The sequence below is a fragment of the Hirundo rustica genome, chromosome 1, assembly GCF_015227805.2.
Source record: "Hirundo rustica isolate bHirRus1 chromosome 1, bHirRus1.pri.v3, whole genome shotgun sequence".
Taxonomy (NCBI): Eukaryota; Metazoa; Chordata; class Aves; order Passeriformes; family Hirundinidae; genus Hirundo; species Hirundo rustica.
In genome coordinates this window covers 2,113,986-2,128,562 of record NC_053450.1, presented here as the reverse complement: position 1 = coordinate 2,128,562, position 14,577 = coordinate 2,113,986, and the positions used below count along the sequence as shown (strand labels likewise).

The 14,577-nt window shown below is 41.6% G+C and overlaps 1 protein-coding gene across 1 annotated transcript in view; it reads right to left on the bottom strand.

The window, feature by feature from the left end:
• Positions 1 to 14,577, bottom strand: part of TSNARE1 (t-SNARE domain containing 1) — a 275,941-nt gene that overhangs the window by 189,898 nt on the left and 71,466 nt on the right. Inside the window, exon 6 of the mRNA XM_040070046.2 lies at positions 12,165 to 12,237. Within this exon, the coding sequence (XP_039925980.1) occupies positions 12,165 to 12,237 (73 nt within the window). The remainder of the gene's footprint in view (positions 1 to 12,164; positions 12,238 to 14,577) is intronic.

The window sequence follows — 14,577 nt, the reverse complement described above, 5'->3', positions numbered from 1 at the left end:
TGTGCAATTCCTCCCACTCCCCAGGAGTGGATCAGATTAAACAAACCACCAGCCAAACTCCTGGACCACATTTCCAAGCTGCAGTGGAGATCTGTAAAATGGCTCAGACTGAGACAAATTGCTGGAATCTACAATTAAGGGAGAAGAATCTCACCCTACATTGCTATGTTTGGCTCTGGGAAAGCCTGAAGGAACCACAAGGAATCAAAATGAGACTGGAAAAGAAAGATTATCACACACCCATCACAACTGGCAGCTCCCCACTTCCATTGAAAACAAATATTAACTTTGACTCCTGACTGTGCTTAGAAAGCAAGACAGCTATAGTATAAAACCTGCAAAAAAAAGTTGCCTTTTTTTTTTTCCCAGCAGAAATCTTGGAAATATTGACCAGCTTGTCCCTCAAGAGATGTGCAGCCAATAGTTTCTGCTCACAGTGGAAAAGCGTGTGCCCTTGGTCTGTCTCTTGATCAAATGGGTGGTTTGGGGTACAAAATACACCACAGAGTGCATGAACTGGATCAGGAGAACCCAGCCTCAGGTAGAAATTGGAGAATAAGGTTCCAGGGATTTCTCTAATCCTTAATAAAACAAATAGAAATTCTTCAATTAATAGTATCAGGAGTTGGATTAAGACATATCATAAAAGATTCAAGTAATTTATTCCTTGAGGTTCTAAAGGAAAGAGCAGGGATTAATCTCAACATTTTTGTGGTGGACAAAGAAGTGACAGTTTGCAGGTAATTTGTGGAAAGGGGTTGCACTCAGTTTTTCAAATGAAACAGTGTTAAAGTCTGTTAATGCAATTATGCACTTATAGTAATAATTCAAAATAAAATACATTTTTTAAAAAGCAAAGAAAAGGAGGACAAAAAACCCAAACAAACAAAAGAGGAAAAGAGTAGAACCCCAAGTGCCTAATCAGTCTAACAGAAATCACTTGTGATAAAGTTTCTTGGGATCCGAGTGCAGACACCCTTCATTGCTCAACATCTCTTAAAGGCTGGATTCAGAAAATTAATCATTTAGGCAGAGAGAAGCTACAGAGGAGAAGTGTATTAAATATATCCTTCTAAAACAAGAGTAATTTGTCTGTATTTCTCCTGGGGAAGAAGGAAATCATAGAAGCAGCTTAATTTAGCTTCCTTAAAAGGCCCTCCAGAGGAACCCAACACCTTCCGCTGCCCACAGGGAGGCCTGAGGAGATTTTCCTTCGTTAGATAAAATTAAACACTGTGCGCACCCTGTTTGTGCTCCGTGGAATCAGAGACCCACACCTTAGGCACTGTTTTTGCAAACATCATCGCTGTTTTTCCCAGCACAGGCTTTCCCAGGTGGGAAGGACGTGTGCCACATGTCCTGGATGAGGGGATGGGAAGGTACAGAGGGGGCTCGGAACAGTTTCTGCTCACTCCTTCTCCCAGTGGGGGAATACCAGCCTTGGAATAAGTGAAGCTCCCATTTAAATTCTATTTTTTGAAGAAATTTGTAATCCTGAGGCACAGGGGGAAAAGTGAAACAAACAAAAAATAAATACCACCAAACCAGCTCTAAAATTCTACAATAATGAGATATAAATATGTAAACAGGGTATTTCTGCTGATTAACACTGGAAAGCAAGGAGAGGAAAGAGAATTTGGCTCAAGTCACAAAGAAAGGAGCAATAATTCAATGATGGTAATAAGTCAGTGGTGAATATGTCACTGACAGACATTTCAGTGAATCTTTGCTGGACAAGTGGTGGTTCACAGCCTCACCTTGGCCACTTTCAGGCTCCTCGCCAGGTACCTCACCTGGTACCTGGGTACCTGGGTACCCAGGGGGGTACCTGGGGATGGAGAGACAAGGGTGGCAGAGTCCTCAGTAGGCAGAAAAAACCTGCTGGAGGGATCTGCCTTTTCCTGTCCCTTTGGCTTTGGGATGAAGGGACAGAGAGTTTGTTCGCAAAGAGATGAGATAATCCAGCCCTGGGTCCGTAATTTCTCAAAGAACCTGAATCCCATGAAAACTTTCTGCCCTCAGAGTCTGGTGACACATTTATTGCACAATTTGAAAACAAAAATCCCAAGGGGATGCAGTCGACATTTTGATAAACTCAGGGACAGGGCTGCACCAAAGCAGATGGTGTTTGCAACCAAATACATCAGAGAATTAGGAAAATATTTATAATTTTTCATCTAAAACAGTCTTGCACATAGGAGTAGTGAAGGTGACAGAGCTAGCCAGGCTTTAGATTCAATTTTTTATGATTTTATGACAGATTTATCACACAGAGATGGAAATAATGATGACCCCAAGAGCTATCTTTCAATTGCAGCTATTTCTCTGTGTCCTGAGATCAAGCCCTTCTAATGACCAACAGGAAATTACTGGATTGACGGTGGCTGGAGTGGGGGTTTTGCCCTAATCTTTCAAGGAAATACTCACATGACCAGATTTTTTACAGCAGCAACAATGGATGGGTTTCACAAGGCAGAATTTCAGCTAAACCACTTGAAAGACAGGAAAGTGAGATCGTGAATGAGAATTTTTAAATGCTCCCACTTGGCAGTAACCAAAATGGGCCCCTTCAGGTTCTCATAGTATGCTTTTATTTTTAGCACTTTAATAAGCTTAACCCTCTTTTATCGCCACAACTTCTGGCTAAAAATAATCAATAAAGCATACTGAGAGGCACAATAAAAAGAAGAAGGGAAAAAAAGGAGTATTTTGGTATATAGAGGAGTATATAGCGGTTTCTTTCCTAATTAAAAGCCAAGTTTGGAGGGAAATTGCTTTCAGCTTGAAAATTAATTTTGGCCATTTAAATTGCCATGTACTTGGAAAGTTTTAAGTGAGTGTCATTCCGTGAACAAAAGACCCTCAGGCTTAGTGAAGACAGAACTGTGGATGCTAAAGGGAAGGAAAACTATGACAATTCTTCCAGAGCAAAGTTGAAAATGGCTCAGGGTTAGTAATTTGCAAACTTCAATGTAAACATTGAGTTATAAATTCTGCACATGAGAGGATTTATAAAATAATCGTGCTCATATGTTAAATTCAGGCTAAATGGGTCACACTGGCTTTGATTGGTGCAAGAAAATACAATTTTCAGGACTGTGAGTCATCAGGAGCTGTGGTTATTGCTTCTAAAAAAAGGCAGATAGAACCTACCATCCTATCTGATTTTAGCAGAGCTCTAATTCTTCCACACAACACGTTGTAACCCTCAGAGGTAAGGACTCAGGCACTGAACAACCAATCAGCACCATTTTCCAGGCAGGCATGGAAAGACTGTGTAAAGTACCCTAAAATGTCATAACCAGCTCTTCTTGTTGGTTTTCTTCAGCCAACAGCCCAAACCCCTTGGTATGAATAAATAAAAGTGGCTACAGGGCAGTGGCCGAACACCAGCATAAATTCACAGCACTTTTTCTCCTGAATGATTTATATTGTCCTTGAAACGCATCTTGGAAATGTCAAGTATCTGCTGCATATGGATGTGCTGAAAAATGGTACTGCCCTGCCAGAGGTTTGCCATGCCTGCCAGGATACACCTCCCGGGGATTTAAAATTCAAACATTTTCCTGTGTGTATCTGCTGGAAGACAACACGTCCTGTCAGAGGATGAGGCACCTCCTACCATCTGCTCGGTGCTGAATGGCAGAGTGCAGGGATGTTATCACTTTGGCTTCTTCAAAGCAATTTATTGTCCTTCCTTACAGTGACAAGTGGCCTCAGATTCCTGATGTTTGCCTCAGAAGAAGGATCAGCACATGAGGAGTGTCCTGAGGGTGCATGTTCTGGAGACAGTAACCACTGCCCACTCTCAGTGACCCACCCAAATTGTCCTTAATTCTCATATGCTGCCCTCAGATGGCCTGGGATACTCAACCCAAGGCTCTACCTCTAAACCTACAAAATTAGCACATGTAAGGATATTATATCATGACAACACACCTGATTTTTTTCCCCCGTTTCCTTCTTTTTCTGATTAAAAAAAGTTATTTCAACAGGAGGTGGTGTGGGTGTCTTTTCTTTTCTTTTCTTTTCTTTTCTTTTCTTTTCTTTTCTTTTCTTTTCTTTTCTTTTCTTTTCTTTTCTTGTTTTGTTTTTTTTGTTTGGTTTTTTGTTGTTGTTGTTCATTTGGTTTGGGGTGGTTTTTTTTTGTTTTGGTTTTTTTTTTGTTTTTTTTTTGTGTTTGGTTTTGTTTTGTTTTTTTGTGACGTAACTTGTGGGTATGTCAGATTTTCTTAGTTCACCAAGTAATCTCTGAAAGTAATTTTCAGAGCCAAACAGCTCAAAGAGCTTTGAATGGGAAATTCCAGATAATTTCTTGTAGCACACCTTTTCTTTTCATAGCATCAGAGAATCATGGAATGGTTTGGATTGGAAGGGACCTTAAAATTATCTTGTTGCTGCCGTGGACAGGGACACCTTCTACAGTTCCAGGTTGCTCCAAGCCCTGTCAAACCTGGCCTCAAACTCTCCCAGGGATGGGGAGTCCATTAGTTCTCTGGGCAACCTTTTCCTTGTGATTTACACTCAACTTTTTTTTTTTTTTTTTAAATTCTGTAAGACACCCAAGTTACAGAAAAATAAAATATGTTTCTTTAAATTTGCAAATTAAAAAAAAAAAAAAAAAAAAAAAAAAAAGTAAAGGTTTGGGGTTTTTGTTTTTGTTTTTGTTTTTTTTTTCCCCAAATCCAGCTTCTGAATTGAAACAGTTTGGATAAATCCCTTAATTTCATTTGCGTGCAGCATTTTTCACAAGTCTATCTTTGTCTATAATTAACACAAAACTCACTTTCCATCGCACAGCTGAGTTATTAAGTCCTATTGCTGATGAAAGAAGTTCCAATCGGAATTTGTCACCGGAATAATAAGGTTGGTGGGGGTGTGGATTCATAGAAATAAATATATTTTATTTCTGCTTGCTGTATTGGAAAGATCATATATTTTACCTACCAAGTAAGGTCACTGACGTTCACAATTTGCTTGACCTCTTTTGCTTTACATGGACTGTTTGATTTACTTAAACTGCTCGAGCCATGTTTCCCAAACAGTCTGTCTGGCAGAGAATTGCACCTCCCAGCAGAAACTAACTACCCACCTGAGCAGCTTCTGCCTTTCTGAAATTCACTGCTCAGTTGAAGCATTAGTAGAAACTGAGGCCACGGCAGTTCTAACTTCCCAAAAACTGCTTTGGATAAATTGATGTGAGAAGAATCCTAGGGGCGGCAATAAACCCCGTGGAAGGAAGAGCCATGCTTCTTGTACAAAATTAGCTGGCTCATTAACTGTAATTATACCAGCCCAATCACATTATGAGGGTCAAACACAGAAACAAACACAGCAGACAAATCTTTAGGCGTTAAGAAATTTGCAAGTGTAGAGTCGCCCATCACTCTTCTCCTTGTAAACCAGCATGTGCTGTCTTACCAGCACTGCCAGCACCAGAGCTAATGTGAGAGTCATAAAGGGATGACACAAAAAATCACACTCACAGAGAGCAGGAGGTGGAGAGGAACAAAAGCTCCTGCAATTTTTGTGTCGCTTGTTATCTCGAGTAGAATGAGTCGATCAGAGATCACAGTAGCCCACAACCTGGCTCCAACAACTTTGTCACAGCAGAGGTCACCAAGCAGTGCCTCACATGAAACTGAGGCTGTCCAGCCCTGTCCAGAGAGCTGCCCAGTGGAGGCCACCCCTGCTGCAGTCCAGACAAACAGGGAAAGGTGAGTGGTATTGATGCCTTGGGAAGGCTGACCTGAAACAGAGTCTAGACAGAGCTGGAGAATAAAGTAGATATTTATTGAAAGGCCTTTAAGGGTACACCTCGGGCAGGACAGGACCTGGCCAGGTCTACACCCAAGGTGGACCCCAAATGGTCACAAAAAGAATGACTGGTCACGAGGCCTTACATTTTTATAAGTTTTGGTCCATTTGCATATTGAGGTTTAATTGTCCAATTACAGCTTCAGGTTGTGAGGTCCCATCCTTCTTGTTTTCTCTCTTCAGCCCACAGTTGTTTGTGGTTTTGGGACTCAAAGTTGTCCTTGGTCTCAGGAAAAGGATTTGTTTTGTCTCCCAACTCTGCGAAGAGAGCTGAGTGACACTGAATGTGAGGCTCAGAACTGTACCCCTGGGCAGCACAGAATCTGAAAAGCACAAAAGCTAAAACTTAAGACATCAGTATAAAACACATCATAGAATCACAGAATGATTTGGCTTAGAAGATGCCGTAAATATTATCTTGTTCTAACCCTCTGCCATGGGACACCTTCCACTAGACCAGGCTGAGCAGAGACCCATCCAACCTGGCCTTGGACACTTCTAGGGGTGGGGCAGCCACAGCTTCTCTGGGAAACCTGTGCCAGTGACCCACTGACCATGGCCCTCAAATTGTTGCCTACAAGGCAGTTAAGGATAATAACACCATATTTCAGTAGCTGGGGTGGTTTGCAATGAAGTTTTGTTAGTCTTAGCACAACACAACAGGGCATACTCTGAAGGTGAACAAAGATACGGGAAGTTTCTTGGGGAGTGAATGGGAGGTGGAATAGATTCAGGAACACCCCAGTGTACCCTTCCTTCATGGGCTGTGCTCTGTACTGACACATAACTCTGGGTTTTATCAAGTGCCTGAAAGCAACACAGCCAAGAGAAGATTTCCCAATCCATCAGGAACCAATAAACATAATTGTACACGTTCCCGTAACAGCCTCCTCTGAGTTTACTCAGGAATCTCAACCAAATGAGAGACTGCAGGCCACATTCAACTGATCAGAGATATTAAAGCTGTTACATTCAGGTGTTTGGGGACTGTTCTCAAGATGTGTTCATTTTCTGCAGATGTCCCAACTGAGGCACATAACTCGGGAGGGTTTAGTTAAGGCTCCAGTTGAATGATTTCCCAGCTCAGTTTGCAGTCTGACAACAGACTCCTGGCTGTGCCATCCAGGCAGTCAGACTGGAGGAGGATGTGCTGATGGCCTCTTTTGACAGCATTTACGTGTCAAACCAGCCTTCAGGTCAGAAAGGGAACAAAGTGGACTTGATTTCACAGGAAAAAAGCAACAACAACAACAAAAATAATAAAAAATCCCCACCTCAAACACAAAACTGGAAAACCCTCCCCATATTCCAAAGCTTCCAAAATAAGCAACCCATTTGCATTCATCAAATATCTTTTCCTTTGAAGGAAGTTTGTAGCCATTGTTACCATCACTAAGCAACAAGTGAAAATGTGGCACTTCAGTGAATGGAACATCACGCAAGGACTGAACACATTGGCCCATCAAGAAGTTCCTCCTGACTGAAGGAAACCAGCAGCTGCCATGTCTTTACTTCTTTTTTCCAGGTCTCTGGGCTCCAGCCTGACAGACACCTGGCAGAGATGTTTGTTAAGTGAGGGAACATCAACATTAAATCGTGTTAGGATTTTTTTTCACACAGTTATTTTTGTATGTAAAAAGTCCAGACTTCAAGAGTGAAGTGAAAGCTAAGCAGCACCAACATCTAAGTCTGGACAAATATTGGTATAAAAACAAAGTCTGAGGAAGTCTTGAGCTTGACAGAGTAGGACATTGATCTGTTCTGGGGAGGCCACCGAGTCAATTTGAGGGATGGAACACCTCTCCTAAGAGGAAAGGCTGAGTCAATTGGAACTGTTCAAACTGAAAAAGAGAAGGGTTTTTGGTGACCTAATTGTGGCCTTCAAGTACCTGAAAGGAGCCTGCAAGAAAGATGGAGAGAGATTGCTTACAAGGGCCTGGAGTGACAGAACAGCAGGGAACTGATTAAAAATAAAATAGAGTAGGTTTAATAGGAAGAAATTCTTCCCTGTGAGGGTGGTGAGGCCCTGGCACAGGTTGCCCAGAGAAGCCCCATCCCTGCAAGTGTTCCAGGCCAGGTAGGACAGGGCTTGGAGCAACCTGGGATAGTGGAAGGTGTCCCTGCCCATGGCAGGGGGGTTGGAAGTGGTCGAACTTTAAGGTCCCTTCCAACCCAAACTGTCCAATGATTCCACGATTCTTTCAGCCAGTGAGATTTTCTGTGCCAAGATAGATTTGTGTACATTCATTCTGGACAAAGAGGTGGGGAACTGGTAATTCCCTTCCTGTGTTGCTGCTCTTGCAATATTAAAATAAGTGGCCACTGTGTGAGCTTGGGATCTTTTCCCATTTTAGGGAGTTGGGGAGGTTACAGATACACAAAGCTTGGTCCCAAAACTGCTCAAAAGAGTCCAAGATGTGATGCTTTTAAAAGCGCAGAATGTTTTCAGAACAATGCAGGTCTTTCCTTGTGTTTTGTGAAATGCAATGGAGCTGTAAATAGCGATAGAAGTGGTGGAAGCTGAATTAGAGCAGTTCAGATAAGGGATGTAGGTCTTGAGTCTTATTCTGGCATTACTGTTAAGGTTCCATACACAGGTAGCATGGAGAAATGGCTTTTCTAAAACACAGATAATTTCCTTTTGCCATGGGAAAAAAAAAAAAGAAGAGCACTTGCTCCTATTCAGGTCAGATTTATTCTCACCTAACTTACAAGACAAACAGAAGTCTACAAATTGGACAAACATGCACTTGCTTTCATCAGGCTCCAATATAAATATTGGCAGCTGTGTTGTTGACACTTTCTTCAGAGGAAGTGAGGATTTAAGATTCTCTTCTCAACACCAGTCACAAAATGGATTGCATGGAAGCTTGCATCCATATCCCAGTACCACCAATCAAAGCACAAGCTCGCACATATAAAATAGAGACGCTCAGCATGAAATACTGGGAATGTTTCAGACTGTTGGGGAACTTTCAGTTCAGCTGAGTGGCCATCTATGAGTATGGAAAGGAGTGATTGTTGCTGTTGCAATCGCCTCCACCATAATTTACTTCTCACAGTGCCAAGCCTTTACACCTTGGATGCTTTGGCTTCAGAACCCGTCTGCTGCCATGACAATAAAATCTAGTGCAGATGAACCTCTGCTGGCCATCTGGAGATCTTTCCACTTGTACATCAGATTCCCAAAGCTGTCCTCAATGCACACCAGCACCTCCTGGAATATTTCTGCCCTGCTGTGTTGTCCTCCCAACTGAGGGTGGGGTAGTTGAAATCCCCCGAGAAGACCAGAGCCTGAAAAGCTGAGGCTGTTCCTGTCTGTCTGTAGAGAGTCTCACCCACTCTGCCTGTCCTCCTTTTAATCTTGACACATAACTTTCCATCAGCTTCTCATCCATCCCCAGGCAGCATTCCATGCATTCAAGCTGCTCTCTCTATAAAGAACAACTCTTCCTCCTCATTTTCCTACCCTGCTCTTCCTAAAAGAGCCTGCATCCCGCCAAGGCTCATCGCAGGAGCCAGCCCACCACATCTCCATGACCCCAACAAAACTGTAGCCCTGCAACTTCACACGGATCTCTGAATCCTCAGGTTTATTCCCTACATCATGTGCATTTAGCACCCCAGAATGTTCAGCTCCTGCAGAGGATTTGGGATATTTGTCCATGGTGGTGGTGCCTGGTAGTCATTTCCCTGCTCACTTCCATCTGGGTCTGAAGGTAACCCTGCTCACGCCTCATTTTGGTGACTTTTGGAACCCTTCCTGCCACACCACCCCATGTCCTTTTTTCAGCAATCCTGTCCTCTGCTCCTACAGGACTTCTGGCCACACCCTCCCTCCCCCACCATTATTAAATGTCTCCTTATCTGGCGGATCCCATCTGTCCACAGCAGCTGCAAATCCCCAAAGAGGGTCCCACTGAACCCAAAACCATGTCAGCAACACCAATTCTACAGCCAATTATTGTTTTATCCTATTAGTGTCCTCCTCCTTGCTCTCTTTCTCCTCATCAGCAGCCCGTGTGATGAAGCTGCCCTGGTTATGTTTTTGCCAAGAGCTCCTGCAGGATTGTGTTGGGAAGACTCTGCTGATTCCCAGCTAACCCAGGCCATTGGCTTGTTTTGGTTTCAAAGGCTTGGGCTCACTGATATGGTAATTCATAATTAAATATTTGTATCAAAGAGATGCCATGACCAGGAACTTGGGCACAGAGTTTGTTTGCAGAGGACATAAAAAAGCAGAGATATCTTCTCCCAAGCCTGCATTCTATTCCTTCCCTGCATGACAGAAATTGCTCTCTCCCCTAGGGAGTGTCATCAAAGTGTTTATTAAGGGACTGGCCCACATGCCAGAAAAACTCGTTTTAGACTCTTGTAAGAAGCAAGGGCTGCTCTGCCTATGCCATGCACAGATCAGACAAATTCTCCCCACAGTTCTCCCCAGCTCAGGTGAACCAAAGAGGGGTTTTCTCTGGGACCATTTTTCTGAGGGGCTTGTCTCATATTCCCTGGTTTTGCATTTTCCCTGTATTTCCTAGACAAGCACATACAGAGCTCTCATTCCATGCATGTCAGAGGAATGGACCAAAAAAAAAAAAAAAAACCAAAAAAAAACCAAAAAAAAAGAAGAAAAGAAGTGCCAGAGAGCTGTCTCTTGTCATCATGGAATTTTCACTACGGGGGTTTCAACATCTCTTGCCTCCTGATTCTTTATCTCTCTTACTTTTGTGTAGAGTGAATGTCAAAAGATAAACAGTGGGACCCTTCAGCAACTGGTGGGGAAGATACCTCGATTGTCTGTCAGGATTAAAAGATAGTCTTTAAAAAACTGCTAAAAGTCTGCTGGAGTGTAAGAGGAAGAAGAAGAAGAACAAAAAAACCCCACAAAAACCTTATGCTGGCTCAAAGACAAAATGTCCTACTTATTCTAACAGCTTCTCACAGGGAAGTTAATACTGGGATGGCTTCTATGCATGGGCAAGGTCTTAAAATAATAAATATTGGCTTAAGAAAAGGAGTTGTGAGGATCTTGAAGCTAGCTGATGTATGTTGTCATGTCCCTCAAGGCATTAGCATCTGATGTGCTTTTAGAGATGAATCAGGCTCCAAAGTTATCTATGTACAAAAATAAGCTTTCAAACCAGCATCAAGAGAGGGAAAAAAAAAAAAAAAATCGAAGGAAAAAAAAAGAAAATATACTAAAAATTTGATTTTAAATATAATTTTGATTTTTTTTTTTTTTTGCTACCCCTGTGAACCTGAGTGGTGTTTCTCAGAGGGGTGTAGATCACTCATTTCAGTGTGATAGGAAGTATCTTATGATAATGGAAATTTGCAGAGATATGAACTCAGTAAAGAAATCCAGAGCTATTAGTAAGCAGCAGAGAAGAATTTCTGCTTTTAAAATCTGCATATGGCTGTCTCAGGACTTGCTCCTGCTCCCAGGAGCACCACTGAGAACTCCAGCTGAGCCTCCAGCTGAGAAATATCCCCACAAATCCTGCTGTTCTGGAGTTTAGGTCCTTCAAGCTGCCTTTAGGGCTATTAGCTCCCAAATTTGGAAGTGGGCAGTTGTTTCAGGAGTACTATACCACATATTATTATCGTGCATATAAAAACCAAGAGATAGAGAAAAAAAGGCTGATTTTTCTTCACATCATCAGAAAAGAGCACTGATGAAGACAAAGGTCAGCGAGAGCTGATCTCTGTTCACCAGAAGTGGTGGCTCTCAGTGATGGGCTGCTCCTAAAGATAGGACTAACAGTTTTCTCTCATCTCTTCCCAGCTTTCTCCACCCATTTTTTTCCTAGTCATTGGTAGCTGGAGAACAAGAGGAGATCAACTAATGGGCAGAAACCACTGACTTTATATGAGCATATCTTGATGTCAGGCTTCTGTAAATTTAGTTAGGCGCACCCTGCTATGTGGAATGAAAATTCTATTTGGAAACAAAAGGCTGGTTAATTTTATCTAATTTCATCAATAATCATAAAAATAACTGCCATTATTATTGGTTTTTTAATTACAGTTCCAGGTAGAAAGGAAGAATTGGATCCCTTTCCAATTAATGTTATATATTCTCCAGCTTCCTTTTTGCAGTCAGAAGGGAATGGATTCATCTCCCTGCGAATTCCATTTTATGCTAAATATACCAGCAAACTGCCCATAACACAAGAACCTTATTGCACAGGGCAGCTTGTCAGATCCAGACATCTCTGGATGCACAAAAAGCTCAAAACACAGGGAAAATAATCCCAGCATCAACAAAGGACAGTTCGCGAGGGACAAGATCACGTTGGAATGGTGGAAGAGGTAAATAAAGCCCATAATTTTCAGGTGACACCTACCTATTGTGTCTCCTTGCTCGTGCACCATGCAGGCCAGGTCTTTGATGATCTGGTTCACATCCAACATGTCACTCTGAAAAGACAGAAGTCCTAACATTAACGAGGAATGGGAGATATCCAAGCACAAAAGGCACAAAAGTTCCACAGTCCAGTTTGGCAAAGAAAAACGCAAAGCCAGAAATCTTCATTGGTGGAGAAGTAAAAGGGTAAGTTGTTAGGTCTCCATAGTAAAAAATTCCCTCAGAGCCATGGTTTGCTGGATCTAAGTCAGCCAGCTGACTCAGGCTTTGTGAGAGGAACAAGTGGAATGATCAGATTTTATGGCTGCTTTTCAGAATTGTGGAGGACTAAGGAAAAACAACAATAAAAACAACAGCAGGAAGCCTTTCTCTTTCTAAAAAAGTTATTGGTGACGCAGGCCATTCATCCCAGACTGTTTTCTCCTACACAGAAAAAGGCCATCTCTCAGCACAGCATCCATCTGATGCTATTCATAAACTGATGAAGATACAATCAAAAACTCCCTGAATTTGAAATTACCTTATTGGCAGGGCAATAAGGAAAGAGCTGTTTGATAAACAGATTCATTTTTATGTTTTTTGAGTAGTTTAAAAAAAAAAAAAAGGAAATACATTCAGCTCTGAAATTTTCTCTGTGAAAACACAGCAAATTACCCATGAGTTTGTTTCCTTCATTTCTGAACACTTAGCATATAAAAGAGTAAATGTGAGCATATGTTGACATCATCTGACACTGTCTCTTGTAAAAAGAATTAATTTAGCAATAATAGACATAATAACATAGACACTGCTAAATGCACTACTAGTAAGGCACCATTACCAGAGCAGAAAAAAAGACACTAAAAGAGGATGCATATTTTTTTCCAGCTGTACAAGTCAGAAAATCACAGAAACATTGAAATGGGCAGGAACCTCTGGAAATTATTTAGCCCAACAGCCCTTCCCAGAGCAGACAACTAAAGCAGGGTGCTCAGGGCCATGGTTTTGTCTGCCCCCAAGGATGGAGATTCCACAGACTGTCTGGAAAACTGTAAGTCCATGGGACCCTGTGTGTTGTTTGACCATGGCACCCACCAAATCTGCTCTACCACACCCCTCAATTAGTAGACAGGGGACTGAAAATATAATGAAGGATTCATAAGTTGAGATAAGGACCAGGAGACCTCAACCTCTAAATATCATCATGGGCAAAACAGACAGATATTAATCAAATTTATTACTAGTGAAACCAGAGCAGGCTAATGAGAGGTTTCAGAGCTGTCTGGACACAATCCTGTGCCTGTGCTCTGGGATGGCTTGAGCGGGGAAGTGGGACCAGATGACCCCTCTGTGGTCCCTTCCAGCCTGGCCCACTCTGGGATTTCATGTTCATCCCAAAAGATCCAACTGCCTTCACCACATTTTTATAAAGAACTCCATTTCCCTATTAGCAAATTTGGAAAATGGTGCAAAATTAATCCATGTCCTCCTACTGAAGTTTGTTATGAGAATGTAACTGGCATAACACTTCAACACGTAATGCAATAGAACTGCATCAATTTAAAATGAGGTCTGGGGTTCCCACTGTGAGTGCTAGAATACACCAAATTGTTGAATAACTGAAGATGGAGGAAAAGCAAAAGACTGAAAAAGCCGTGAGAAATCATCATAAAGCAAAAAACACTCCCTCAAACAAAGATGATGTAAAGCACCACAAAATGCACTTCATTCCTCCCCTTGTTAAGCATAATGAAGCTTTAATTATGGATGGCATTACTCCTAAGTTATAAATACTGCAGAATATTTTGCAAACCAATGAAATTTAAGTAATTTGAGGTTGTACTTGAGCATTGTGTTAGTAAATCATTACTGGGGAATGAGGAGAAATTAGTGGCAATTTTTTTTGTGTGTAGGGAACTTTTCTAAGCTTTTTGAAAAAATATTTTAAAGGAGAAAGTTAAAGTTTAGCAAAATGTGAAGAATTGGGAATTAACTTTAATGTCTTGTTCTGCTCTTGTTTGACTGCTTTGCAAAAGATGATTAAGGAAAATATAAACAAACAAACAAAAAATAATACTGAAAAAGCCCAGAATGCTAATTTGTCTCTTGGCTAAATTGTCACTGACATGATTTTTTGTTTCTGTTCCTTGCAATACAAACACAGTCCTTTCTACACTTCAATCTGCTTTATTTTGTTGTGCTTCTTTTTCAGCACTTTAAGTGAAGGTGGCTTAAAACTCACAAATATGTTTTAGCATGTACATCTGTTTATACAGAGTTTACTGCAATATATTGAATTACACACACTCTCCCCCAACCCAAGCATTTCCACTGGAATAAAACAGATGATACATCGACTTCCTAGAGGACCCTCTCCAGGTAATTTAGGCAAGAGGAGTTGGGATGTCTATGTC